At 45.0% G+C, this 27,630-nt stretch overlaps 1 protein-coding gene across 7 annotated transcripts in view; it reads right to left on the bottom strand.

Moving 5' to 3' along the window:
- The window catches only part of LDB3 (LIM domain binding 3), a 117,492-nt gene extending 92,285 nt beyond the window's left edge, over positions 1-25,207 (bottom strand). For 5 of the 7 annotated variants that reach the window (XM_051982377.1, XM_051982378.1, XM_051982374.1 and 2 more), the window contains exon 1: positions 24,895-25,016. In XM_051982377.1, the coding sequence (XP_051838337.1) occupies positions 24,895-24,987 (93 nt within the window). In that variant the 5' untranslated portion in view covers positions 24,988-25,016. The other 2 variants (XM_051982376.1, XM_051982375.1) reach the window with 2 other exon arrangements.
- Positions 25,208-27,630: the final 2,423 nt, after the last annotated feature.

Genomic DNA, 27,630 nt, shown 5'->3' with positions numbered 1-27,630 from the left:
GTCACTTATATTGAAATAGAGTTAACAAAATAATAAATTCACAGACTGCCTGAAATCTAACCACAAACTCCAGCTGAAGAACCAAGAATCTTATCTCACCCAGATCCAAGCTGGAATTCTTTCTACAAGATCTGGACCAGTAACCATTTGGGCTTCTCTACTTGAAGCCCCGAATCTCGCTCGACTCCCTTTGGTGGATGGGGATCTCAAAGCTTGGACAAATCAGGGAATCTCTCCTGCCGAGATCACCTGGCAGATACTCCCATTTAAGTTTTGTAGGGAGAGATCAGAGGAAGCCTGAGAGAGATCTCTGCAGTACAGAATAGGCTAAGGAGATCCTTTGTCGCTAACTAATCTCACTCCCGAAGTCCAACCCAGCTGAGGGAATCAAGAGCCATGGCGGGAAAATGACGCGTCCAACATCATAGTGTAAATGCTGGAGCCTGAATCGGAAGCCAGACTATCTCCTCAGCCTCCCATCAGGTGTCCCTTTTACAGTACCATGATTTTCCTTTTGGCCACTTATGTTTCATGATCACACGTGAGTCTCAGGTTTCTTATTTGGAAGATGAGAGGGTTGAAGTCAGGGGTGCTCTGGAGTCAACTCTTATTGGCATAGGAGAGCTAATGGTTCAATTTTCAGCGTGAGCGTTTGTCCCTTGGAAATCGGCAAATTCTACAAACCAGCCCTAGATTTAATGTTTTGTCGATTGTCTGGACTTAGGAAAGCGGTGGGGAAAAGTGGAAATAATGCAGATTCCATTGCAAGGCGAGCCGGCTGTTCAAAATTTACCAGCGTGTCACTGGTTGGGCCGGGCCATCTCTGCGTTTGCTTCAGACTGTGCCATTCTAAAATTCCTTGATTCTGTGGTCGTCCCAGCAGCCAGATGCTCACACCCACTATGTTCACACACCCACGCGCTCACACTTCTTGGTGCTCACATGCTCACAAAGCATTCAAACACCCCCTCACCCATCCTCCCAGACATTCCCCTTCCCAGACTCTCACACACTCACACTAAGAACCTACACCCGCTCCCACATGTTCCCCCCCCCCACTCAAACATGTAATGTCTCTAGAAAACACAGCAGTGTCAGCAATGAGATAGTGATAGATAGCAACGTTTGTTTTACTCTGAATTAGAAATTCTCCGAAGGGAAAGGGACCTCAGAGGCCATCTTGCTCAACCTCTGTCTGACCAAGCTCTCTAGGTGGATTGAGCACTGGGCCTGAAGTCAGGAAGACTCATCTCCATGAGTTCAAATCCAACTTCAAGCACTTATTCTGGGCAAATCAATTAATCCTGGGTGTCTCTATTTCCTCCTCTGTAAAATGAGCTGGAGAGAGACATGACAACTGCCTGATCAAGGCTCCTTCCATTGCTAGTCATCCAGCCTCTGCTTGAAGACTTCTAGCAAGGGGAACGTAGTTCAGTCCACTTTTGGATAGATTGAATAATTAGGAAGAATTCCCTTATATTCCCTGTACTCCCCTTTCATTCCTCCATTGTACAAAGTTCTTACTCCCTGTTGTTGGGCAAGTGACTTCTCTCTGGGTCTCAGTTTTCTCATCTGTAAAGTGGGGGAAGATGATAGCCCAAAAGAGCTGGAGATCACCCTAGACATCATTCGGGTTCTTATTCTGTTAGTGATACTGAGCAGATTATTTATCCTTGATAGTCCTGTCTCTTTTTCTACAGTCAACGGGTTAGATTCCATGATATCTTGGGGTATCCTCCAGCCCTCTTCAAGTGTATGAGAAATGATTTTAAAAACCTCCTAGAATAGCTATGGACAGTGATGGGCCCAGGTCAAGGTCAAGGATAGGATCAGCTGTTAGGAGAAGTCAGAGTCCAAGCAGCACTTAGGATAAAGGTCCTGGCAAGTTCTAAGACTGGGTCTAGATTCAGGTTGGGAGGAATCAGGTCAAGATCAAGGCCAGGATTGGGGTCATGAGTTGTCTGGAAGATTTAGATCAGGTCCAGAGACTGAGGGTACTTCAAGGCTGGAGGAAGGATGGGAATTACTACTGGAAACATGGAGGTGCCCAAGGGTGGTGTTTACAAAGGAATGCTCTTCTCTTATTGTCAGTTCAAATGATCTTATTGTTCCTGGAATGGTTTTTGCCTTTTCTTATACGTGTATCCCTGGCACTTATAATAGACATGTAACAGATGTAACAGGGAATCTTCCTCCATTACTGAGTGGGGAGCAACACGCAGACAAATAAATACAGAATTTTGCACAGAATGAATAAAAAATAATGGAGATAGGGCATGAACACGTGGAGAAGAGAATCAACCAAGATTCCTTATAGGATGCGACTCTTTAGTGGCTCAAGTGGAGTTGAGGTCCCCAAGAAATGGAAGTTAAGATGAAGGATATTTGAACCACAGGAAGGAGCTCCTGCAGAGGAGTGGAGGGAAGAAGAGGTTACCCAAAGACTATCCTGGAGGGGAAGAGCCAAGAAGACTGAGAAGGCCTCCTGATGCTGGGAGGAGCAGGAATTCTAACCATAAATTCTAACCATAGTATAGAGAACTCTCAGGTGAAAAAAGACTTTTTAATGGACATGGCTCTTTTCAACAATGAGATAATCCAAGCCAGTTCCAATGATCTTGTGATGAAGGAGCCATCTGCACCCAGAGAGAGAATTGTGGGAGCTGATCATGGAGCACAACATGACATTCTCACTCTTTTTGTTATTGTTTGCTTATATTTTGTTTTCTTTCTCATTTTTCCTGTTTGGTTTGATTTTTCTTGTGAAGCAAGATAATTGTATAAATATGTATGCACAGATTGGATTTAACATATATTTTTATCAAATCTAACATGTATTGGATTACTTGCCATCTAGGGGAGAGGGTGGAGCAAAGGGGGGAAAATTGGAACACAAGGTTTTGTGAGGGTTAATGTTAAAAAATCATCCTTGCAGAGGTTTTAAAATTTAAAAGAAAAAACTTTAATAATTTTTTTTAATTTAAAAAAGAAAGACTTTCTACTAGTTTACATTAAGACTTTCTCTGCTAGTTATAATCTCAGGGTGAGGATTCTCAAAATTTTGTGTGTCACAAGACAAATGTCTTACACAAGACAGTGTAAGAATTGCAGATCCTTTCCCAGAATAAGATTTTTTAAAAATCATAATGAAAGGAAATGTTAAATTTCAGGGAGAGGCAAATGAAAATACACATTTTCCCCATCACATCCTGTGTGATTGGGTGGGTGGGTGGGTGGAGTCCATTAACCTCAATTTCATGACCCCTGTTTAGAATATTGAGGGAGGGGCTAAGTGACACTTATCAACATGTGTCATGGGCTCTAACAGCATTTCTATCTTCACCATCATTCCACTTCTTTCAAATGCCTGAGGTTTATGTTTTATCCTACAGGAAATCTGGAGTCATTAAAACTTCCTGAACAGGGCAGTAACATGGTCATGTTGGTACTTTTGGAATATCAATTTGGCAACCATGTAGAAAATGGGTGAGGGAAGGAAAAGATTGGCTGCAGAGACCAATTAGTAAGCTACCGAGATTAAAAAACTGATGTTTGACCACATTGCTTTCATTCTGCACTTGGGTGGTTCATTTTTTAAATCCAAATATAGCGTTCTACATTCATTCTTGCTTGGTCTAGCAGCATCCAGTTCAAAGTGGATTGAGGCAAGGAAGAACTGGTCCTTCCCCAGCCCCACTGCATAAGCTGTATCAGACAGACTGGGCTGGCCAAAATCCAGTCTTGATCAAATTAATCTTTTCCTTGTTTTTCCATTTCTTTCCCTCCTCCCCCCATCCTTTCCTGTTCATAAGAACCTTAGAAAAAATCCAAGCTTGGCTCAGCTCAACCAGGGTAAAGGGGATTCGTTCAGCCCTGTGGCCAGAAGGACAGTAGGCATTAGAACACACCCAGAGATTCAGAATTTGTTGTTCATTTGCTTCACTTGTATCTCATTTCATAACCCCATTTGGGGGTCTCTTGGCAAAGATACTGGATGATTTACCATTTTCTTCTCCAGCTCGTTTTACAGATAAGGAAACGGAGGCTAAGTGAAGTGACTAACCCAGGATTACACAGCTAATGTCTGAAACCAGATTTGAATACTTCCCTAAGTGATCCCCATTAATCTTGCATTTATTTTGTATATGTACTATAGCTATTTTTTTGTATATACACTGTTCCCTAGGCATAGGAGGATGGATTCATTTCTGTGCCCAGCAAAATGCCTTTTGAAGAGCAAATTTAGAAAAAATTGGATTCCGATAAAAAAGGTATCTTTTTGCCTCCATTCAGTGTTTCCCTTCAGAGTATATACTCCCTGCTTTGATGTTTCAGATTTTGGATGATTGCTGAGAATTTCTTCTGATTTCGAGCTACCCACTGGATTTGTTTATTTTAAACCTCTAAGTCTGATGGGAAATCACTTGTTATTTACTCTCCTGGGCCACAGATCCCTTCCCAAGGAGGCTTCCTTCCCTTGCTCTGTTAATTGCTAATTAATTAGCAATCTCCAGTAGGTATCCATTCATACCCATTGGATAAAGGATTCTCAGTCTATTTTTTTCATGGGTCATTGACCCCTGAGGCAGTGTCTGGTAAGAATAATAATTTTAAATGCATCGAATAAAATTTACAAAATTATAAACTAAATCACTTATATTTAAATACAGTTATCAAAACTTTTTTTTTAAGTTCACAGGTCATAATTAGTCTGTAAGAATCTGACACTAGATATTCCCTCAGTGTGACCTGGCAAAATGGGGATTCTCGGAAGAGAAAGGAATGAGATTTCAGGAAATGCTTCCTTGGTACAAGACTGTCCTGAGGGCCAATGAAGGTGGTTTCCTACAGAGCTGAAATTACCTTGTTAGGAGACAGTTATATCTATATTCATCATGCAAGAGGAGGGTCATTCAGTCCCGGATCCTGCACTCACATCACAGTGTATATTTCTGACCTTCAGGGCTTTGCTATAAACAGTCACCGCCTGTCAGCAGCTCTGGGTAACACCAGAAACAAAACACACGGGCAGGCTTCTGTTGAGAAATTCCAGGAATGTCCAGTACAACCTTTCCCCGGAATAGCCGGGGTCAAAGAGCCATAGGATGTCACAACTGGAAGAGACCACACAGGATAGACGTTCAGCCCCCCACGAGCCTAGCCATCGCTGCTAAAACATCTGGAAAAGGGTCATCTGGCCTCTGCTTGAATACTTCCAGGGACAGGGAACTCACACTGTGAGCTCAGCCCATTCCACTTACAAACATTATTGTTAGGATTTTTTTTTAATATCATACCAAAATCTTTGTTTCTACAACTTTCACACATTGATTGATACTAGTCCATTCCTCCAGGGCTATGCTTAAAAAATATCGAATCCCTCTTATAGCAACACATGGAATGCTAGCAATCCACAAGCTATTTGAGGACAAGTATCATACCTCTCCTCCTCCCCCACCCTCAGATAAAGACTCCCAGTTCTTTTACTTTATCATCAAATGCCACGGCTTCTGGTCTCCTCACCATCTCATTCACCTTCCCTTAAAAAGGGTTCAGCTTATCAATGTCCTTAAATGCTACCCAGGATTGGCCAGAGTGCACCAGCTGGGACAGGCTCATGGCAGAGCACAGCAAGACCACCCTAGTTTTTGTCCCGGACGTGACACATCGCTCCCTCTGTATGTACTTTCTTGGTTGCCGGGCCAGTTCTGGCTCGTGCTGAGCCAACAGTTCACTAAAACTCCCAAGTCTGATGGAAATGAGAGCTGTTTTCTAGCCACAGGTCTCTAGCTTGTCCTCATGAAGTCGGCTTTTTGAACCTCTCCTTTTAGCCCGAGTCTATTACAAACCATGTTCGCTGGCTGTCCCAGCTTGGCATCGTTGGTCCATTTTTTTTGACTTGGCCACTTTTGCCTCCTCTGAATCATTAATTAAAGTGCTGAACGGAGCACTGAGGACCGAACCTTCTGCCAGTCAGTCCGTTAAAGGCCACCTGGGATGACCTCACAGGATTATGAATTGAAAGGTGGATGGGACATAGAGGTCATCTAGCCCAACCCCTTAATTCTCCAAAGTCCAGAGAAATTTAGTTCCCATGGCCAAGAAGTGAGGAAGCCTGTATTCACACCCACATCTCACTCAAAAGTCCAGCATCTCTGCTGCTTTATTAGCGCAGTGTTGCCTCTGGTTTCCTCATGGGTCTAATGAGGTGATTGAACTAGATGAGCTCTAAATCCCATGCTTTTCTAGGTCACAAAAGGTGAGCGTTCTGAACAGAGACTTTTCCATGGGGACTGTTAAGTGACTGGTCTATACTGATTCTCCCTTCCCCAATCAATGACACTGACCCTCTATTCTCATTTAATCAGCCTCCCTGACCAGGCACAGGGTAGGAACTGCTCCCGAGCAGCTGGTCTTCTTGTTCCACCCTGATTCCCCAGGGAGAGCTTCCTCCTAGTCTGGGGAGTGGGGAGGAGGATAGATGGGGCAGCTGAGGGAGGGGAGAAGGAGCCCAGCTCCCATTACAGCTGCCCATGTGCACCTGTTGAGAGATAAATAAAGTTGTTCCCTTCAAACCCCTCTTTGTAAAGTGAGTCCCCCAAGTTTAGTTAGCCTCCGGTTAGCACCAATATCCCAATTCTATAGGCAGTTAGAAACTGCTGGGGATGGGGGCCCAGAGCTGAGAAATCCAACTTTTCAGTGTGGGGCTGGACCTGGGACAGCTCCTAGAGGAGAAGAAGTTTAGTTCTCCTGTGCCTCAAGGTCAGGTCAAAGACGTAACTGATGTCAGCCCAAGAGGCCGGGAGAAGAGCTCTTAGCCCAGGAAGCAGGGATGGGGGCAGATCCTCTAGAGCTGTAGAGTTGTCTAACTCAAGAAACTGTGCCCCCTTCCCCAACCTCTCCTCCACATGGAGTCTAAAAGGGACAAATATAGAGCATTGTGTGCCATCCAGCTGTAGACACTGACCCGTCCCCCAGTGACAAAGCCACCTGGACCTGGCCATGGTGGTATGACTATACCTTTTAATTAGCTGGGGCTCAGGGCAAGCAGCCAGATAGCTATAGAAAAACTCCTCTCTCCTAAGAGGCAGCAAGGTATAGAGGATATAGCACTAGACTTGGTATAGAAGATAAAGCACTAGACTTGGGTTAAAGGGTTAAAATTCTGCCTTGGAACTTACTATCTGTGTGACTCAGAGACCCACTTAACCCTTCTCAACCTCACTTCGCTCATCTGTAAAATGGGAATGATTGTAAAGATCACATGAAGTATTTGTACAAATGTTGATTTGTATTATTAACTCTGGGGAAGGAGATTAGCTTGATCACTGAGGAAACTGTAGACATCCAGATGGGGGTGAGTAGACCAGAGCTTAGAGCATGATTGATAGTTTAAATATAATTCAAACTTCTTAGCCTGGCATTCAAGACCCAATTTCACATCTTTATCTTTCTGCCCCTCTTTACTCAAGTTGCCCATTGAAATCAAGTTCCTTCCTGGCAGTTATCCCTTCCATCAGCTCCTCTTCTGCTTCCTGTGTTTCCTATGCTTGGGATGCTCTCCCTCTGCCAGCCTTGCTATCATTTTTTTTTTTTTTGCAGTCTCCTCCAGCATGCCTTCCTGATTACTTCCACTTCGTGGAAATTTGGGTGCTTAATAAATGCTTGTTGCCTGATCTCATCTTTGCTTGCACCTCCCTGAGGTCCCTTATCATACATTATCATGTACTCGAGTTTTCCATGTTTATGCTGTCTTGAAGCCCACAAATGGAGGGGCCCTATCTTATCTAAACTTCAAAGCTTCCCCAAGGCCCAGACCAGTGCCATGCATACAGAAGGTGCCTAACAACTATTTGTCAAGTAACTAGGACATCAGTATGACCTGGTAGAGAGAAAGCCTCCTGACCCCGGAGCAAGGACAACAGGCTTTCAGACCTCACTACTTCATGTCTTACTCTAGGACCTTAGACAAATTATGTCCCCTGTTCCTCATCTGCAAATTCGGAATGACATTTATCGAACCCTTTAAGACGTAAATAACATTTCCCACCAGTGATCTCATTTGATCCTGACAACAGCCTCCTGGGATCAGCAACTAAAGGATTAATTACTAGCCCATTTTATAGATGAGGGAACCAAGGGACTGCTCTGTGATCACACACTGGCAAGTGTCAAGGGAGGGATTCTTAACCCAGGTCTTGTCTGATGTCAAAATCCTCCCACTAAACCCCCTCGCAGGGTCTCCATAACAATCATGTGAGAGGATGGATTTTACAGGTGGAGATATTGAAGCTGATCAAAGTTGAGGTCACCCAAGGTCATAATACTTTGGGGTATGCCAGTTAATGTTTAACAACCAGCTCTTCAAGAGGAAAAAACTCTCACCCTACGCTTTTAAAATTTGATCGTAATAATGGACAAACAACAACAATCCACATTATTCACATTTTTACCAGCATTTTCTTAAGTCTAGACAATCAACAAAAGAATCAAGCTCTGCTGGCTAGTTTTTAAGGTATAAATGCTCACACTGAAATTTTAACAATCAGCTTAAGAACTAGGTGGTGCAGTGGATAGAGCACTGGCCCTGAAGTCGGGAGGACCTGAGTTCAAATGTGTCTCAGACACTTAACCCTTCCTAGCTGTATGACCTTAGGCAAGTCACTTAACCCTAATTGCCTCAGAAAAACAAAAACAAAAAACTGGTTCTAGCCAGTTCCAGTTATTGAGTATCTCAGGCAGAATTCAAATTCAAACCCCCTGACTCTAACCCCATTTTGCTATCTATCACAAGACCTCTCTGCCCCTCAGGAGGTCACAGATTTAAACTTAGAAGAAAATTTAGTGATCTCTACGTAGTCTAATTTCTCTGTTTGTGGAAGTTGAAAGTCGCACAAGTGTGGCAGAAGCAGGATTTGAACCCAGGCCTTCTGTCCACAGATGTCAGACTTTTACCCTTGCTTCCTACTCTGTCCTGTACCATGGTGCTTTGTGGCATGGTCTGAGCTCTCTTTGCCAATGAAGCACAAGTCCTGGCAGAGCTCTGGAACACAGAGGGCCAGCCTAGTGATGGAGCCCAGATCTGTTGTCCAGGGCTCAGCCTACCAATGTCTTAGAGGCTCACCAGCCGCTCACTGGGAAGGTACAGAGAGATGGATTTTTGGTTCTAGTCAAAGAAAGAGAGATGTGTATCTCAGAGACTGTCTTTTGCCTGTGTTTGAATCCAGGACTGGGCTTAGAATCAGGAAAACTCATCTTCCTGAGTCCAAATTAGCCTCAGACACTTATTAGCTGTGTGACCCTGGATAAATCATTTCACCCTGTTTATCTTTGTATCATCTGTAGAATGAGCCAGAGAAGGAAATGGCAACTCTCTATAGTATCTGTGCCAAAAAAACAAAAAAGGGGTCATGGAGAGTGACACATGACTGAAACAACTAAATAATAACTTATTTTATATCGTGCTCTGTGTAAGAGTTTTACAGTTATTATCTCATTTGATCTTTGCAATAACCCTAGGAGTAGATGCTGTTATTATCCCCATTTTACTGATAAGGAAAAAGAGGCAGTAGAGGTGATGTGACTTGTCCGGTCAGGGTCCACCAACTAGGAATTGTCAGAGGCTGCATTTGAATTCAGATCCCCCAAACCAGACCTGTGTGCTCCGGAACCACCGGCGGCCACGGTGTATTTAGAATAGTGTTTGGCACATAGTAGCCATTCATAAAACTTTATTTCATGACTGCCATGTTAAATGGGGCGGTACGTATAAAGGGCTCTGAAAACCTTAAAGAGCTTTAGAAGTGCTAGCTATTAGTATCGTTGTTCTTATGGATCTTACTGTTATGGAAATACAAAGGGTTTGCCAAATGTGACGTGTGGGAAGAGTCCCCATCTTGGTTGGCCCTCATGGGGCAGTTGGAACAATCAAATCTGGGCAAGAGACATGGATGAGGAAGAGGAGGATGGGAATGGGGACCAAGCCCATTTATGTCCAAATCCCAACCAGAGAGAGGGAAAAAATGAGATGATGATGATGATGATGATAAGGATCATGGCAACTCCACAGCTATGTATGTATAAATACATGGATTTACACACATAAGTATGTATATGTATCTGTATAACTTTGTTTTGATGTTCTTACATATAAAATGTGTCTGTGTATAACTATATATTTTGATGTACTTATGCAATTTTAAAGTATTCTTTATACACATATATTATATATAAAATATATATAAAATGCTTTAAGATAGCTATGTCTGTGTTTGGATATGTGTATATGAATGAATATAAGAATATTCCCATATAAAAATACATACATAAATAAATATACAACCATATTTTGGGGGTACTTATTTATACAACCTTAAAGTAATATATACATATATAATGTTTTGAGATAGTTATGTCTGTGTTTGTATATGTGTATATGAGTGAATATAAGAATATTCTCATATAAATATACATACAACTATATTTTGGTGTGCTTATTTATACAACTTTAAAGTTTTATATATATAATGCTTTAAGATAACTATGTCTGTGTTTGGATATGTGTGTATATGAATGAATATATGAACACATATACAACTTTATATATTTTGATGTAGTTCTACAATACATATATATAAAACGCTTTTAGATATGTGTATATGTACATGTAATAATATAGTCATATGTAATTACCTTAAGATAGACATGCGTATACGAATGTGTTGACACACATATATACATGCATGCATGAACATATATACATAATGTTTTCAGGTTGACCGGCACTCGACATACATTATCTCATTTGACTTTTGAAGTGCAGTGGGGAGCACTGGATTTGAGGATATGATATCGTAAGGTCACAGACTCAGAGCTGGAGGGCCTGATCTCCCCATTTCACACGTGAGAAAAGTGAGACCCAGGGAAGCACACAGGCAAACCTCAGGGAGTAGGATTATCCCTTTTCCCAGGGTAGGCTAGGGATTCCATCTCTCCCTTCCCAGGGCTGCCCCAGGCAAGACTGGGGAGCTTGTTTCTCGCTCTACTCTCCCTGCAAGCCTTTGGGACTTCTTGGTGCTCAGCCCTTTCCCGCAGCCCCAGCCCATCCCCCTCACAGATCCCTGGGAGTGTCCCACTGATGCCTGCTACTAATCTTTCCTGATCCTTCCTCAGGGACCCTGTTCTAAAACCAGCCTCTCATCCTCCTCCCTTGATTTTCTCCTCTTCCTTCAGAATTCAAGCACCCACTTCCTGCCCCCAGCTAATGACTGATGTCTCTGAGCCTTATCTGTCATCTGTAAAATGTAGTTAATGTACTCATTAGGAGGCAGTGGAGTGCAATGGGAGATTTGGGTTCCAATCTTGCTACTCTCTGTGTGACTTTGCAAATTACTTAACTTCTCCAACCTCAGTTTCCTCATCTGTGAAATGAGAGTCTGGGTTAGATGGCGTCATGGATTCCTTCCAACTCTAGTTCTTTGACCTGTAAAACTTATTTCTCTGGCTTATTGGGAGGATTAAATTAGATGGTATGTGTAAAGGGCACTTTGGAAACCTCAGAAAGAGTCTTGATCAAATTGTTCACACTACAGTGTGAATGATTGATGATGGCTTTCAGTAGGACACTTCCCATAGTGCTCTGCATTTCATGAGAAGTCAATGGATGTCAGCACTGTTTTAATAACAATTCTCTGACAGTGAAATACCAGATGCCATCTAGGTCACTACCTCCTTGGCCCAAGCTTCAAGGTCATCCAACCCAGTCCATGTCTAGAGGAGAATCTCCACTCCAACTTACTAAACACATGATCCTCACTTGAAAAGTTCCAGTGAAGGGGAGCTCACTATCTCTCAACGAAGAAGTCCATTCTCCATTTGGATAGCTCTAATCGTGAGGAGGGTTTTCCTGATCTCAAGTCTACATTCATCATTTTGGTTTTTTTATTTGTTTTGCTTTGTTTTGGTAAGGTCCACAAATTGCTTCCAGTCCTGCTTTCTCAGGGCCAAGCTGAAAAAGTCTAATCCTTCCTTCATAGAATAACCCTATAGCCCCTTCATGGCTTTGCCTCCCCAGTAACAGGTTCTTAAGAAATACTTCTCGATTGATAGCAGTCTCATGGTTTGGGAGGTAGAAGAGATCTCATTTAGTCCAAAAGTCATTTTACAGATGAGGAAAACTGAGGCTCGGGGAACTAAAGTGACTTGCTTATGGGCTTACAAGTAGTAAATTACAGCAATAGGACTAAAACCTTTGATTCCAGAAGCAGTTTTCTTTCCACTACAATCATGCTGTAGACCTCATGGTCTATCCACTACAACCTCCTCGTGTCTTTCCTTCTCTAGGCTAAACATCCTGAGTTATTCCAACCAATTTTTCCACATGAACTCCAGGCCCTTCTCTTTGCTACCTTCTGGTGCTCCATGTTGTCGACGCCCTTCCAAAATGGCGGGGCCTCTCTGGGACTGAGCAGATGCTCCACATGGAGTCTGATCAGGGCAGAATACCTAGGGCTTCTTCTGTACGGTTCTTTTCGCACAATCTAACATCAGGCAAGCTGCTCTGGTTGTCATATCACATTGTCGACTTCTGGTGGATTGTAGTCCCCACGTTGCCCCCTCCACTGCCCACCCACTTTATCTTTTTTAGATCCAACTTCTAAAACTGTAGTTCACAGCCCCATATGGGGTCTCATATTTGAATATGGGGGTCGCAAAATTATGATTTATTATCAGTACATGTGTCATTTCTCTTCCTATTTTATACTTGGGAGTCGTAAAACATTTTCAGGCATAGAAGGGTTGTGAATGGAAGAAGTTTAAGAAGCCCTGCTCAAGGTAAACTACTGGCAAACCGGATCTCTCTCATTTTGACCTTGAGAACGTGATTGTTTTTAACTCAAGCATACAAAATTTCCTCACTAAATTTCACCCTATTTGGTTGAACCAATGGTTATATTCTATCCTGCTGCCGTTCTGACTTGAATCTTCCATGCTTCAGTGCCAAACCTAGCAAACTGCTTGTGGCCCTAGGTCTGCTTCTCTTTGCCTGGTACATTAGAATCCCCCTCCTGCCATGGACTGAATCTTAGTGAAGGATCCTTACTTAGACTTGGTAATATCTCAACTCTGCCCCATCCCACCTCCATTTAGTCTAACTCATGTTCCCCTGTCTTAATAGTAATTGCTGAATCTGGACATTAGTTGGGTTGGGCCATGATGGGAGAATAAATTCAGGTCTATCTCCAAATGGTCTGAGAAATGAAATAGTTCTGGGACAGCTAGGTGGCACAGTGGATAGAGCACCAGCCCCTGAAGTCAAGAGGATCTGGGTTCAAATGTGACCTCAGAAGAAAGAAAGAAAGAAAAAAGAAAGGAAGAAAAGAGGGAAGGAAGGAAGGAAGGAAGGAAGGAAGGAAGGAAGGAAGGAAGGAAGGAAGGAAGGAAGGAAGGAAGAAGGAAGGAAGGAAGAAAGAAGGAAGGAAGGAAGAAAGGAAGGAAGGAAGGAAGGAAGGAGGAAGGAAGGAAGGAAGGAAGGAAGGAAGGAAGGAAGGAAGGAAGGAAGGAAGGAAGGAAGGAAGGAAAGAAAAAAAGAAGGATCTTGAGACTCCAAGTTCTCCTGAATAAAGAAGGGAAGCCAGATTCCATCAAGTTGCCTACCAGAACTACCAGAACCTCACCCCTGGAAAGTCTTGCTCAATCTTTCCAGCACAGAAACCAAAATGAGACTCTACAAGGCTAGAATCAAAAGCCCCTTGCTGTCCAGTCTCCCCCTCTGACACTGACACTGCTAGGAAGCTTGAGAGGTCAGCTCAATCATCCCTCTGCCTTTTAACATGACCCTAGGATAATAAGAGGCTGTCCTTTTTTGGAAAGACCCCTGAGTCATTAATTCGAGCATTAAGTTAGGAAGAGCCTCCCTCTGTCTAGCTAAAGTCCTAACCTTCCATCCATGCTTCTGGACCCCCCAGAGGGAACACGGGGCTAACATGATCTGTTTCTGCTGAGACCCTGCATGAGGTCATCAGCTATCCCTGGTGGCTCAGACGTGCCAGGAATGTGCTGAGGCCTCTACTGGAGAACAGGGAGCCCTAGGCAGGCTACTTTGGTGATTAGGTTACCATGTGGGGGCCTGGGATGGATGCTGTTCTGGGAGCCTGGGGGGAGTGGGCGGAGAAAGAGAGGGTTGTGGTTGGGAAAGGAGGTCCCTGCTCACCAAAGCCCTTTTGTGAAAGGGGAGGTCTGGATTTTTCTGAACAAAAAGAGGAATGACAGCTGCGAACAAGACAGTAAGGGACGGATTGTTCTAAAAAATAAACTGGAATTCTCCGAGAAAAGGGACTGAAGTGTCCACACCCCTTGACCCAGAAATCCAACTCCTGGGTCCAACCCACCTCGCCCATCCCCAAAGGCGGTCAAAGCCAGAGAGAAATGTCCCCAGTACACCAGAATGTTCTCAATGGTACTTTTATGGTAGCAAAGAACTGAGAATAGAATGGGTGTCCATAGACTGAGGAAGGGGAAGGGGAATAGACTGTTACTTTGCAGTGAGAGAGAGAGAGAGAGAGAGAGAGAGAGAGAGAGAGAGAGAGAAACTTGGGAAGAGCACATGAACTGATGCAGGATAAAGCAAGCAGAATCAGGAGAATGACGCACACTGTGATTCTAGTCATAGAAATAAAAAGAACATTAAAAAAAAAGCTGTCTCTTTATATCTCCAACAATTAGCACAGTGGCTGGGATCTAGTAGGCACTTAATAAATGTTTATTGAAACTTTGGATGGAAAATGCCATCTGCATCCAGAGAGAGAAATATGGAGACTGGATGTAAATCAACACATGCTATGTTCACTTTTTTTTCTGCTTTTTATTTCTCTCTCGTGGTTTTTCCCTTTTCTTCTGATTTTTCTCTACCAACATCATTCATAAGAAAATGTTTTTTAATTAAATGTATACCTAAAAAAAATTCAAATGCCAAAAAAAATTACAAATATTTATTAAATTGAAGTTTGAGTAGCTAATAACCCAATCTGATTCTAGAGATGGGGATCATCACTATCATCATCATAGTTAATATTTATGTTCTATGGAAAGTTTTATTAGGGATTTTACATGCATTACCTCGTTTGATTAGATTCACTGAGGTAGATAGTTTGAGTGACTGGCCCAGGGTCCCACAGTTGGAAGTAACTCACTGCTTCCCGGCTTCCAAATCTAGCTCTCTAAACACTATAGCACCACCTAGCTGCTTGCCTTGTCATTTTTTTTGATGTAGGGAAATTAAGGGCATTGTCTAGAGCACAAGGGATAGCTAGATGGCTCAACAGTGCTCGACCTGGAGTAAGAAAATCCTGAGTTCAAGTCCAGCCTCAGACACTTACTAGTTGATTGATCCTGAGCAAGTGTAATCCCCTGAGCAGGAAATGGCAAACCACTCTGGTGTCTTTCTCTGGCAAAACACTCTGGTGTCAGAAGAGGAAAGGTGTTCCAGGCAGAGAAGACTACGATAAGCAAAGGTGTGGTGGTGGGAGATGGCGGGATAAGACTGGAGACCAGCCAAGCAGTCCATTTTAGATGAAACACAGAGTCCATTTAATGGAGTAAGGTGAGACATAGATGGAAAGGAAGGTCAGAGAAATGAAAAGCAAGAGTCAAACACACTGAATGACTGAAAGGTAGAAAGGCCAGGACACTGGTCCAGGGTCACACAGCCAGGATATGTCAGATTGTGATATGAATCAGGTCTTTCCAACTCTGAGCTGCATCTCTCTCAATTGTGCTCTTAAGACACAAATAGCAGAAAATCCTCCCTTCTTTCACAGAAAGGTGGGGGACTACTGGGGCAGAATGTTGTCTCACTGTCAGACAGGGTTGTTTTTGTTTGACTACTAAAGGGCTGAAACTCTGAGTAGGGGCACTGGAATCAGACAACCGAGCGCTTAAGGCTAACTACCGATTGGACAATACTCTATTAGCATATGCTTGGAACATGGCCCTTCCCACTATCCTGTACTGGCTCGATCTGTTGGTGTATACAGAGAATTGTGGGAGGGATTAGGGGGTGGAGTAAGATTAACCAGAGTCACTTTGGAGGATGACAAGAAGGGAGGTCGTGGAGATCCTGTATCCATCCCCTTCACTTCTACCCCTAAAGACCAAGGATTTTTGCTCATCCTGACTCCGGCTGATGCTGAGGCCTCCAGGGAGCTAATCCGGCTTTACAGACTACATCTATTGGTTAAAAGCAAAGGCTCAGCTACTGGAAGAGAAGAGACAAGGAGTAGAGAAGTTTGGTGGAGAAGGAGTAAATAGTGTTTGCTTTTTAAAATAAGATCTTGAGAGACATGGGAGGAGCTGGCCAGCATCCCGCTCTCCGAGGCTGTTCCCTGGTCTGAGGCTTCCCGTTATCCATCAAATAAGAGATAAACCCCTTCACATGTTACTCAAGGCCCTTTCTGATCTGGCTAGAATCTTCCTTTCCATCTCTGTCTCTCCTTATTCCGTGTAATGGACTCTCGTGTTCCATCTAAAATGGGCTGTTTGGCTGGTCTCCAGTTCTATCCCACCCTCTCCCACCTCCGTATTTGTTCTTATGACAGTCTTCCCTGCCTGGAACACCTTCCTCCTCTGATTGTTGAGCTGTTTCTCTTCCTTCAAAGCCCAGTTCACATATCACCCTTTCCAGGAAACTTTCTCTGATCTCCCTAGTTAGAATTGTTTTTTTTTTCCTTTTCAAACTTCTTTGTCCTCTCCTCCACACATACCAAATTATAACTCGTGCTATTCTTATTTACGTATTTACCTCAGCCCCCTAGTTTTTAAGCCCCTCAAGAGCATGTTCTATGAACACAAGGACTGCATCTTATCTAAACTTTATAACTCTTCATAGACTTGCACGGTACTGAATACAGTAGGAGTTTAATAAATGTTGACAAGCACCACCAAGAAACTTGTTAGGCTGGAGGAGGGAGGAAGAGAGATATCGAGACAGAGACAGAGAGACAAAGGGAGGAAGAGAGAGACAAAGGGAAGGAGATCACAGAGAAGAGAGACACAGAGAGATAGAGAGAGAGACAAAGAGAAAGAAAGAGACAGAGACAGAAAGAGAGAAAGAGAAAGACAGAGAGACAGAGAAACAAAGACAAATAAAGAGAGAGACAGAAACAAAGACAAAGAGGCAGAAAGAGAGACAGAGAGACAGAGAGAGAGAAAAAGAGAGGGGGGAGAAAGGGAGGGAGGGAGAAAGAGGGGAAGGGAGAGACAGAGACAGAGACAGACAGAAAGACAGAGACACAGAGAGACAAATAGAGAGGGTGAGAAAGAGAAATAGACACAGAGACAAAGAGACAGAGACACAGAGACAGAAAGAGAGGGGGGAGAGAAAGAGGAAGAGAGACAGAAACAGAGACAGAGACAGAAAGAGAGGAGGGAAAGAAAGAGAAAGAGAGACAGAGACAGAGAGAGGAGAGAGAGAGAGAGAGAGAGAGAGAGAGAGAGAGAGAGAGAGAGAGAGAGAGATAAAGAGAGAAAGAAATAGAGGGAGAGAAAGAGAGACAGAGAGAGACCATAGTTCTAGAGCCAGGAGTCCTCAAACTTTTTAAATAGGGGGCCAGTTCACTGTCCCTCAGACTGTTGGAAGGCCAGACTACAGTAAAAACAAAAACTTTGTTTTGTGGGCCTTTAAATAAAAAAACTTCATAGCCCTGGGTGAGGGGGATAAATGTCCTCAGCTGCTGCATCTGGCCCATGGGCTGTAGTTTGAGGACCCCTAAATCTAGCCCATGGGAGAGGAGCTAAGAAGCAATTCGCCTTAACCAGATCTTTGTTGTTATTGTTCGATTGTATCTGACTTTTTGTGACCCCATTTGGAGTGTTCTTGGGAAAGATACTGGAGTGGTTTACCATATCCCCCCCAGACCATTTTACAGATGAGGAAACTGAGACAGACAGGTTAAGTTGGCTTGTCCAGGGTCCCACAGCTAGTAAGTGTCTGAGGCCAGATTTGAACCTACAGACAGGAGTTTTCCTGACTCCAAGCCGGTGCCCCATGCATTGTGGCCTTGCTGTCAATAATAACTCACTCTTTACAACATCCCCAAGGAATAAACTCTTCTATAAGAAGGGGGAAAGAATAGCATCTGTCTGCCTTGTAAGGATCAAATAAAATAAAGTGTTCTGTAAACCTTAACGAGCTGTATAAATGCAGCTATTATTATTAATGCGACTGAACAAATCCATAGTGTACAAAGTATATGCTATGTACATTTTTCACATGGTACGCAGAGATTACTGTTCCCATTTTACAGATGAGGCTACTGAGGCACAGTGATTAACAGGTTTGCACGAGGCCATATGGTAACAAATGATGGAGATTTGAATCTTGGTCACTGACTCCTGCTCCGTCCCATAAGCCCTAACCATTCTGCCTTGCCTGACCTCGGAAAGAGACTGGCGTCCAGAAGGCCAGGGTTTGCCCAGATAATACCTGAAGGCCCCAGCCTGAAAGGAGCAGGTTTGTTTTCCTAGTCTGTGGCAGACCCCGGACACTAAAGATCCCGGAGGAAGTTCTGAACTGAGCTGAGATAACCCCTGCCCCCTGGCTTTGGCTCCGTATTACTTCTCCTGTCCGGAGCAAAAGGACCACTCAGATCATGGGCTTTTCTTCCAACTTCCTGCCAAAGAGGGCCTCCTGGGGAGCTGCTGGCAGCCCGGGACTGGGATGGGAGAGCCGGCTTCCCCGAGCCCAAGCAAACTTTCCCACTATTAAATGGGTTTATAGATTTGCCTTTGCCAAGTCAGGCCAAAACCCCAAGGCAGCTGGCTCCTCGGTTTACAGTGCCTGCTTGGCAGGAAGGGACACAGGGAAGTCAGGGCAGGGAAAGGCACTGAGGAGCCAGGTGGGGGGTGTTGAAAGAGCCTATGAACAGTAATCTGAACACCCCGAATTCAAATCCTTCCCCCATTTTTGTTATGGTGAAATGCCTTTAATTCTCTGGGCCTCAGCCTCCTTATCTATAAAATGGGGATGATAATCTTGGTCGGATGATCATCGGTGTAGGGAGGAGCATCTTAATGCTCTGGCAGTGTGAGTTATTGTTGCAACAAGAAAGCAGCTGGGGAAGAGCCATCTTTGGCTTCTCTTGCTGGGATTTGGGAAGAAATATTCTGCCTCCGAGATGATTTAGCTCGTTCCCTTATGCCCCTGGCGAGGCTTGAGCAAGCCGAGCACAAAGGTGCCCATTGCGTGACAAGGGCCTGCACAAGAACTTCTCCTTCCTTGGGTCTTGGCCCACTAGGAGCCCCTGCAGGGGCTCGGCCCTCCAAGATCTGGGACCCAGGATGGGGACGGTGCTGACTACACTGGGTTTGGAATCACAGGACCTGGTTTTGTCATTCACTCCCTGCATGACCTTGGGAAGACCTGAAACTTAGATAAACCAGCTTTCTCTGGCCCTCAGTTTCCTCATCTGTAGATTGTTGGGCTAGGTGAGAGGTGTCATGGAGGGGGGAGAGACAGAGAGACTGAGACAGAAAGAGAGACAGAGAGAGAGAGAGAGACAGAGAGAGAGACAGACAGAGAGACAGAGACAGAGACAGAGAGAGACAGAGAGACAGAGACAGAAAGAGAGAGATAGACAGACAGAGACAGAGAAAGAGAGACAGACAGACAGACAGAGACAGAAAGACAGAGACAGAGAGAGAGAGAGAGAGAGAGAGACAGAAACAGAGAGAGACAGAGAGCGACAGAGAGACAGAGAGAGAGAGAGAGTGCCCAGTGCTGAATGAACCAGATTAAAATGTAACTGGGACATGTGAACCAAAGGCCAGTTCATTCAGTAAGTAAACCACAGCTTGCTATATCTATATGGCACTTTCTGTACATTGTCATTGGCTCCTGTCAGTCAGCCGGGTCCTGCTCCTCTCCCCCGTTCCCTGACCCCTCCTCTAACTCCGTGTGCCAGCTTCAGAATGGCCTCTCCCACTCCCTCCCCAGCCCACCCCAGCCCTTCCTCCAAGCCCCAGCCCTGCTGCTTCTCTCTGGCTTGCCCCACCCCCAGCCCACCTGCTCTTTTCCCTTTGCCCTCCCCGCAAAGTCCGTCAGTCCTGTCGCTCCTCAAGCCCCACCAGCCCCTGCTCCAGTGCCATCTTCTTCAAGACGAGTCTGGGAAATAAGCGGCTACCTGCAAAGTACATTGTGGGTCTTAGGGAGACACAAGATTGTTCCTGCCTCAGTCGTGCTGCCTGTGACTTGACCAGGCTCATAGTCTCCCAGCCTCAGTTTCTTCATCAAGCCAAGGGGAGAAGAGGTAGACAGTGACCTCTGTCTACCTTGGAGGTCTCCAAGGGTGAGCCCATCCGCTCCCTTTCATGCAAAAGACAAAAATCTGGTTCTGTTTGTCTTTGCTTTGAAGCAAAAAAAAAAAGGAAAAAAAGTGCTTTTGAGGCATCCAGCATGCTCTAGGTCTGATTCCCCCTGAAGAATCCTGCTCTGAGAGCCACATATTCTCCGGGGGCTTGGAATAGAACAAGAGTCAGCTCCCTGCCCTTGTCCCCTGCCTTGCTCAAGTGCCAATCAAGACCTCTCCCTCTCTTCCTTTTTTCTCCAGGGTCAAGAAAGCTTCTGGGTTCCCCGTTTGGATTTCCCCAGAGAGAGAACAATTCTATCAATAAGTGAGGCTCAACAGCTTGGGTTTTACCCCCGCCTCAGTCCCCAAGAGGACAGAGAATCAATACTGAGAATTTGGTGAAGTAAGGCTGGGGTGGGCTGGGGGTGGGCTGAATATGGCAGCTGTCACCATTTGCTAAAGCAGCTGTGGGATCTCCCTTGTAAGGGAACAGATGAGTGGGGCTTTGTGAGAGTCTCAGCCACAAAGGAGCATGGACGTTGATCCACAGGGACCTCGGAGGCTAATAAATGCGATCAGTCAGTCAATCAGGCAACGGACATTTATTAAGCACTTACTGTGTACTAAGCACGAAGACAGGCAAAATGTGGTGTCCGTCCATAAAGAGTTCACATTCTAATGAAGGTGGAAAGTTGGGGGCAGAGGAAGATGGTAACTTGAAAATAACCAGTTCTATGTATGATATGTACATTGAGGGGAAGATCTAATTCTTTATGAGCTGCCCAGGACCTCAAAAAACATCTGATCCAAGTCTACTTGGTGGGGCTCCCCTTTGGAACGTCCCTGAGCATTTGTCACCCCTGCAGTGTTAGGGAACCTGACTCCTTCCTTGGGTAACTCATTCAGCTTGTGGACAGATCTGAGTGTCAGGCTGCGCTTCCCTTCCCCTTAACTCTAAACAAGTTGAAAATGATCTCCTCCCATCATTCCCCCATTATTTCTGATTCAGCCCAGCCGAGCCAATCAGAGCGAGAGTAATCCCTCTCTTCTGCGATAATCCTCCACATGCTTACTGACACAGGGTGATACAATGTAGTAGGGCTCCAGGTGGGATCCTAGCTCTCATCTGTGTGACTTTGGATGCGTCCCATCACTAATTGGGTCTATTTCCTCAGGTTTCAAATGAGGGCTCGGACTGGCAGGATGGCCTCCAGAGTCCCTTCCCTTCTCATTACACACCTTCTCTCCTTTAGGACATCCCCGTGAGGGTCAGGGAGCCATAGCATGATGCAGGCCATAGCAGGAAAAAAGACAGACGAGAGAAAGGAGGAGGAAAGCGAAGGAGACAGGGACCGTGATGGGTCAGCAGGGAAGAGGTTAATCCCACGGCTTAAGGACTGAAGGGAGAAATGTTGGAATGAGCAGAGCCTCTTCAGACCCTCCCATGAGTCCCTTGGAAATAAGATAAGGGATGCACTTTTCAAAAAAAGAAGGAAAGAAAGAAAAAGCCCAGAGCCCACTTTTAAAGGACTATCTCGAGTGTCAGGGACAGCAGAGGGAAAATGTCAGAAGTTGGGGGCTTTTATCACCACTTGTAAAGGGCACTGGGAGGCGAGAGAGCCCCAAACACCCAGGCAGGAAAGGGATGGGACAGCCATCCCGTGAGACTCAGGGCCACTATGAACGGCTGATCCTTCATGCCAGAGAAATCCAGTTTTGACCCCCCTTACAGTTTTGTAAGTAAGTAAGGGGCAAGGGACTGTCTTCCAAGCCCCCGACTCCCTCATTGCCCCAGTCCCCCTCTCAGTACAAAGGTTTAGAGATGACATGATTTCAGACCTTCTGGGAAAGCGGACTGGTCACCTACAGAAGCTGGTGTTTGGCCACTTAAGAATCGCACAGGTCCTTCCAAATAGCATCTTTCATTTCTTTCCTTTCTTTTCCTCCCCACACTCTCCCATACTTATCTCTTCTCTCCTCTCCTCCCTTTTTTTAGCTTCTCCTCTTCCTTCTTTGATCCTCTCTTTCCCTTCCTCATCTTTCTCCTTTTTCTTTCTCTTCATCTCAGTCTTCTCCTTTCTTATTCTCTGTTCCTTTCACCTCTCTTCTCCCTCTCTTCTTCCCTTCTTCCTCCTTTCTCTTCCTCTCCCCTTCCTGCCTTTTCTCTCTTCTCCCCAGTCTCTCTAGTCTTCCTCTTCTCACACTTCTCCTCTCTTTCTTCTTGTCTCTTTTCTCCTCACTTTTCCATTCCTCTAAATCACTAATTGTGCATTTCAAAGTGATAGTTTCCCCTCCCGATCTTTCTCTGTGTCTGTCTCTATCTCATCTCTCTCTCTGACTCTTTATCTCTTTTTTTTCCTTCTTTCTCTCTTTCTCTTCCCCCTCTTTTCTCTCTCTGTCTTTCTGTCTCTGCCTCTCCCCTCTCTTTTCTTTTCTTCTCTATCTCCCCCACTCCATTCTCTGCCTCTCTCTTTCTGTCATTGTCTTTCTCCTTTTCTCTCCCCCTTTCTCCTCTCCTCTCTTTCTGTGTATGTCTGTCTCTATGTTAACTTGTCTATCTCTGTCTCCCCCCTCTCTATCTCTCTTTGCCTCTCTTCTCTATCTTACTTTTTCTCTCCCTCCTTCCCTCTCTTTCCTTCTTCTCTGTCTTTCTCCCTCTCTTTTTTCTTTTTGTCTTTCTGTCATTTTCTCATCTTTTCTCTTTCTCTCCTCTCCTCTCTTCTGTCTCTATCTCCCCATTTCTTCTCTCTCCTCTTTCCATTTCTCTTTGCTTCTGTTTCTCTTCCCTTTCCTCTCCCTCCTTCTCTCTCTCCTCTTCTCTCTCTCTGTCCTTCTTTCTCCCTCTGTCTCTATTTCTCTCTCTCTCTCCCTTTCTGTCTCTCTCTTCTTTTTTCTTTTTCCTTATCTCTCTTTGTGTGTGGTCTGTCTTTCTGTCTCTGCCTCTCCTCTCTATCTCCCATTTCTCTCTGTGTTTCACTGTCTTTCCCCCCACCTCTCTCTCTGCCCCTGTGTGGCTCTATATTTCTCTCCTCTCTCTCCATCTGTCCTTGTCTCTCTTCTTTCTATTTTTCTTTCTCTTCCCTTCCCTCTCCTCTTTCCTCTCTTTCCTTCTTTCTTTATCTCTGTCTTTTTTCCTTTTCTCTTTCTCTGCCTTTGTCTCTCTATCCTGACTCTGTGTCTCTGTCTCTTTCTGTCTCTCTGTGTGTGTTTCTGTCTATGTGTCTCTATTTCAGTCTCTCTACATCTCTGTCTCTGTGATTCTGTGCCTCTCTGTATGTCTCTGTCTTTCTGTCTCTATTCCTCCTCTCCCTCTCTCTCCTTTCTTCCTTCCTCCCTTCCTCCTTTCTCACTCTCTCTTCTCTGTCTGTCTCTGTGTGTGTGTGTGTGTGTGTGTCTGTCTCTCTGTCTCTCTTTCTCTCATTCTCTCCCTGTCTCTGTCTCTGTCTCTGTCTCTCTCTCTCTCTCTCTCTCTCTCTCTCTCTCTCTCTCTCTCTGTGTGTGTGTCTGTCTGTCTGTCTGTCTCTGTCTCCCTGTCTCTGTCTCTCTGTCTCTCTTTCTCTCATTCTCTCCCTGTCTCTGTCTCTATCTCTCTGTCTCTGTTTCTGTTTCTCTCTCTGTCTCTGTCTCTATCTCCCTGTCTCTGTCTCTTTCTTTTTCTCTCTCTGTCTCTCTGTCTCTCTCTCCTTCCAGTACCTGGAAGACTGAAAAGAATATTTCATAGCTTAATTAAGCTACCTGATTCCCTTGATCATGTTTCACTTCCATTCTAGAACACAGAGATTGAGAAATATAGACTTGGCTGTGAGAAAAGTCTCTTGGGAAGAAAAAAAAGGTGGTGCTATAAGCTGACCTCAGCTTCAGCCATGGGGCCAGGACCTCCGGGTCTGTTTGACTGGGCAGCTGAACACCTGATCTTCCAAATATTGGGTGCCCCCGATCTTTAATATGATACAGGAAAGGTCTGCCACCTTCTCCCATGCTTAGGTGTTTCCCCCCACCCCCAATATCCCAGAACACTGGGCTGGCTACAGGAAAACTCAATGGAATGGTGCTTTACCAATGATGGTGAGTTATCTCGAACACAGGGATTTCTTGAGTCTCCGTGCCCTAAGCAAGTTATCCAGGCTCCTTCCATCCATCCAGTGTGGCAGTTGGGCCCACACCCTGCAGCCCTGCCACAGCCACTAGTCCCTGACTAACAATCAGACAGTGATGCAACTGATCCAGGCTACTGGGGTGTCAGAGAAGGGCTGACGTCCCCTCATTCTCCAGGCTCCCCAATAGACGGTGACTTCCTCACCCACCCTCTCTCCCCGCCGAAGACCACCATTGAGCTGCACCAATTGCTTTCCAACCCGAGCATTTCCCATCCCGGGGAAAGAAGCCCCCAGCTCTTCAGCCCTTGCCTGTGAGTAGGCAGCTCTCCCCTCTGAAGGGTTGCCTGTTGCTTCCTCTCCTCAGGACCAAAGGCACCAGAGACAGACCTCAGTCGTACCTTCCTTGGGCCCCAGAGCTGGGCTCCGTCGGGGCCATGATCCCCTGAGACACTCACCCGGGAGATGGTAAGCGGCATGTTGAAGTCCTTGCCCCCCTGGAGACGGAAGCCCCAGGGTCCTGGGCCCGTGAGGGTCACGCTGTAAGCCATCCCAAGGTTGAGACACTTGCCCTTCGCCTCTGCAGGACAGACGGAGAAGCTGGTGAGGGAGAGGGAGATAGAAGGGGCTTGGGGGGCGCAGTGTAAGGAAGGAAAGAAATCCCAGCCGCCCTCCCCACCCCAGCAGGGAAGCCACCCGGTCTGCCTTGCCTGCACAGCCCAGCTGGAGAGTCACCTAAGAATAGACGGCAGCTCGAACGTCGACACTGATATCTCCACTCAGCTGAGTCCATAAATGGGTTGTAACCCAATACTCCCTATACAAGTGCCTCCATGACTCACCCAGCTAATATAGCCCCCAGGGAAGGGAGCCCGGTCCCAGCTCCCCCAGCCCCAGCCCTGAGGGCATAGAGAAGAAAGAAATGGACATTCTCATCCCTGCCCCCAAACTCGTCTTTTTTAGGGGGGAGTCCTCCCTTTGTCTTCTGGGTGGGCTCAGCCTTCCTGGGCACCCAGGGAGATACACAGTTTCTTTGCTGGGAACAAAACCTTATTTTCAAATGCTCCATTTTTGAATGGAGCCTATGGGATACTGGGAAAGTCATTAAGCTCTTTGGGACTCAGTCTCCTGAGCTGTAAAATGAGGGGGTTTAGTTTGGTAACCTGGAAGGTCCCTTCCAGCTCAGAACTGATGAACGAGTAAGCGAATGAATGAAAGGACATTTATTAAGCGCTTACCATGTTCCAGGCTGTATGCCAGTCTCTGAGGATGCACACATTAGAAAGTGGCCCCTGCCCTCAGGGATTTTACATTCTTTTCTTCTCTCTCTGTCTCTCTCTGTCTTTCTGTCTCTGTCTCTCTCTCTTTCTCTCTCTGTCTCTCCTTCTCTCTCTCTCTCTCTGTCTTTGTCTCTGTTTCTCTCTCACCATCTCTCTTACCTTCTCTCTCTCTCTCTCTCTCTCTCTCCTTCTCTCTCCCCTTCTTTCTTGCCTTCTCTCTCTCACCTTCTCTATATATTTCTCTCTCCTTCTCTCTCTCTCTCTCTTCTTTCTCTTGCCTTTTCTCTCTCTCTCTTCTCTCTCGCCTTCTCTCTTTCTCCTCTCTCCTCCCCCCCTCTCTCTTTCTCTCTCTCTTTCCTTTTCTCTATTTCTCTCTCTTCTCTCTCTCCATTTCTCTCTCTTCTCTCTCTCTCTGCATTTCTCCTTCTCTCTGGGTGTCTGTCTGTCTGTCTTCTTCTGTCTCTCTCTCTGTCTCTCTGTATGTGTCCCTCTCTCCCTCCCTCCCTTTCTTCCTTTCTTTCTTTTTTTATTATAACAGAAGCACAATGTCCCTCATGGGCCCAATCCTGTTCTTGATACATGGACATTATGACCTCAGACATTTCTGATCTAGGCCAGTTAGTCCCTGATTAGGCAGCCTGGTATCCCCACCAAGGGGCTCACCATATTGGTGCCTGATGTAGACACACATTTGTCTTTAGCCCTACTGTGATACAGAACTCCTGAGCTCAATTGCCTGTAAGCCCTGACCTTTGGGAGGCTAAGGCTGATGGATTGATTGAGCTTGGGAGTTCTGAGCTGAGTTCCATGAGCCTCAACTTCCCAAGAATCAGGGATTACAGGCAAGCAGCTTACATGCTAACAGGGGAAGACCCAGACTGAAGATATATATATATATATATATATATATATATATATATATATATATATAAAGTTTATAAACCTGTTTATAAACCAGATATATCTGGTTTATATATATATATATCTTCAATGCACCTAGAAGCACACAGAGGGAGGCAGGCAGGGTGGTATCCTGCGGTTGGAGTCAGGAAACCTGGTTACCTAGTGCCCACACTGCCACTAATTGTAAGATACTGGACAAATCATAAGATTTAAAAGGTAGGATTTTGAAAATCATCTGATCCCTAAATCATTTTACAGGTGGGGAAACTGAGGCTTAGATTCACTAAATAGCTCAAATATCCATAGCACATTAGGTTTATAAAGTTTATAAAGCTCAGGAGAATACCATAAATGACAGAAAACTGGTATTATTTTGTTCATTCTGGTTTGACTCTTCATGACCCCCTTTGGAGATTTCTTGGTGGAGATACTGGTTTGCCATTTACTTCTCCAGCTCATCTTATAGATGAGGAAACTGAGGTAAACAGGGTGAAGTGACGTATTTGGGGTCGTCCCACTAGTAAGTGTCTGAGCCCAGATTTTAATTTTGCTCTTCACAACTTCAGGTCCAGCACTCTCTCTATCGTCCCAGCCAGATACCTTAGCCATAGGTCTATGATCTTGATGGTAGCTGCTCTCCAGAAGCATGTGATCTGAGAGATCCTGAAGCTTAATTTTCTGACCCCAAATTCACCATTTGTTTTTCTCATACTGTATATATATGAATCATTCCACCTCTGAGCCTATTTACTCATGCATCAAGTGCATCATTCTCCCTGTCCCTCTTCGTTCCCGGGGTTGCCAGGAGGATAACATTTCATATTGGGACTGAAGTATTCTTAAATCATAAATGACTATGTAAATTTGCTTAATTGGTCATGTGATTTCATCAGTGTCAAGGAGGTCCCACTGAGGAAACTCCCTTTAGAAATACACAGTCTTCTCTCTACCAGGGTACTTGGATGCTTACTCCAGTCACATAGCTAAAAACTGGAGGCAGAATTTGAACCC

The sequence above is a fragment of the Antechinus flavipes genome, chromosome 2 (assembly GCF_016432865.1).
Source record: "Antechinus flavipes isolate AdamAnt ecotype Samford, QLD, Australia chromosome 2, AdamAnt_v2, whole genome shotgun sequence".
NCBI classification, from domain to species: Eukaryota; Metazoa; Chordata; class Mammalia; order Dasyuromorphia; family Dasyuridae; genus Antechinus; species Antechinus flavipes.
This window is presented reverse-complemented; position numbering and strand designations above follow the sequence as displayed.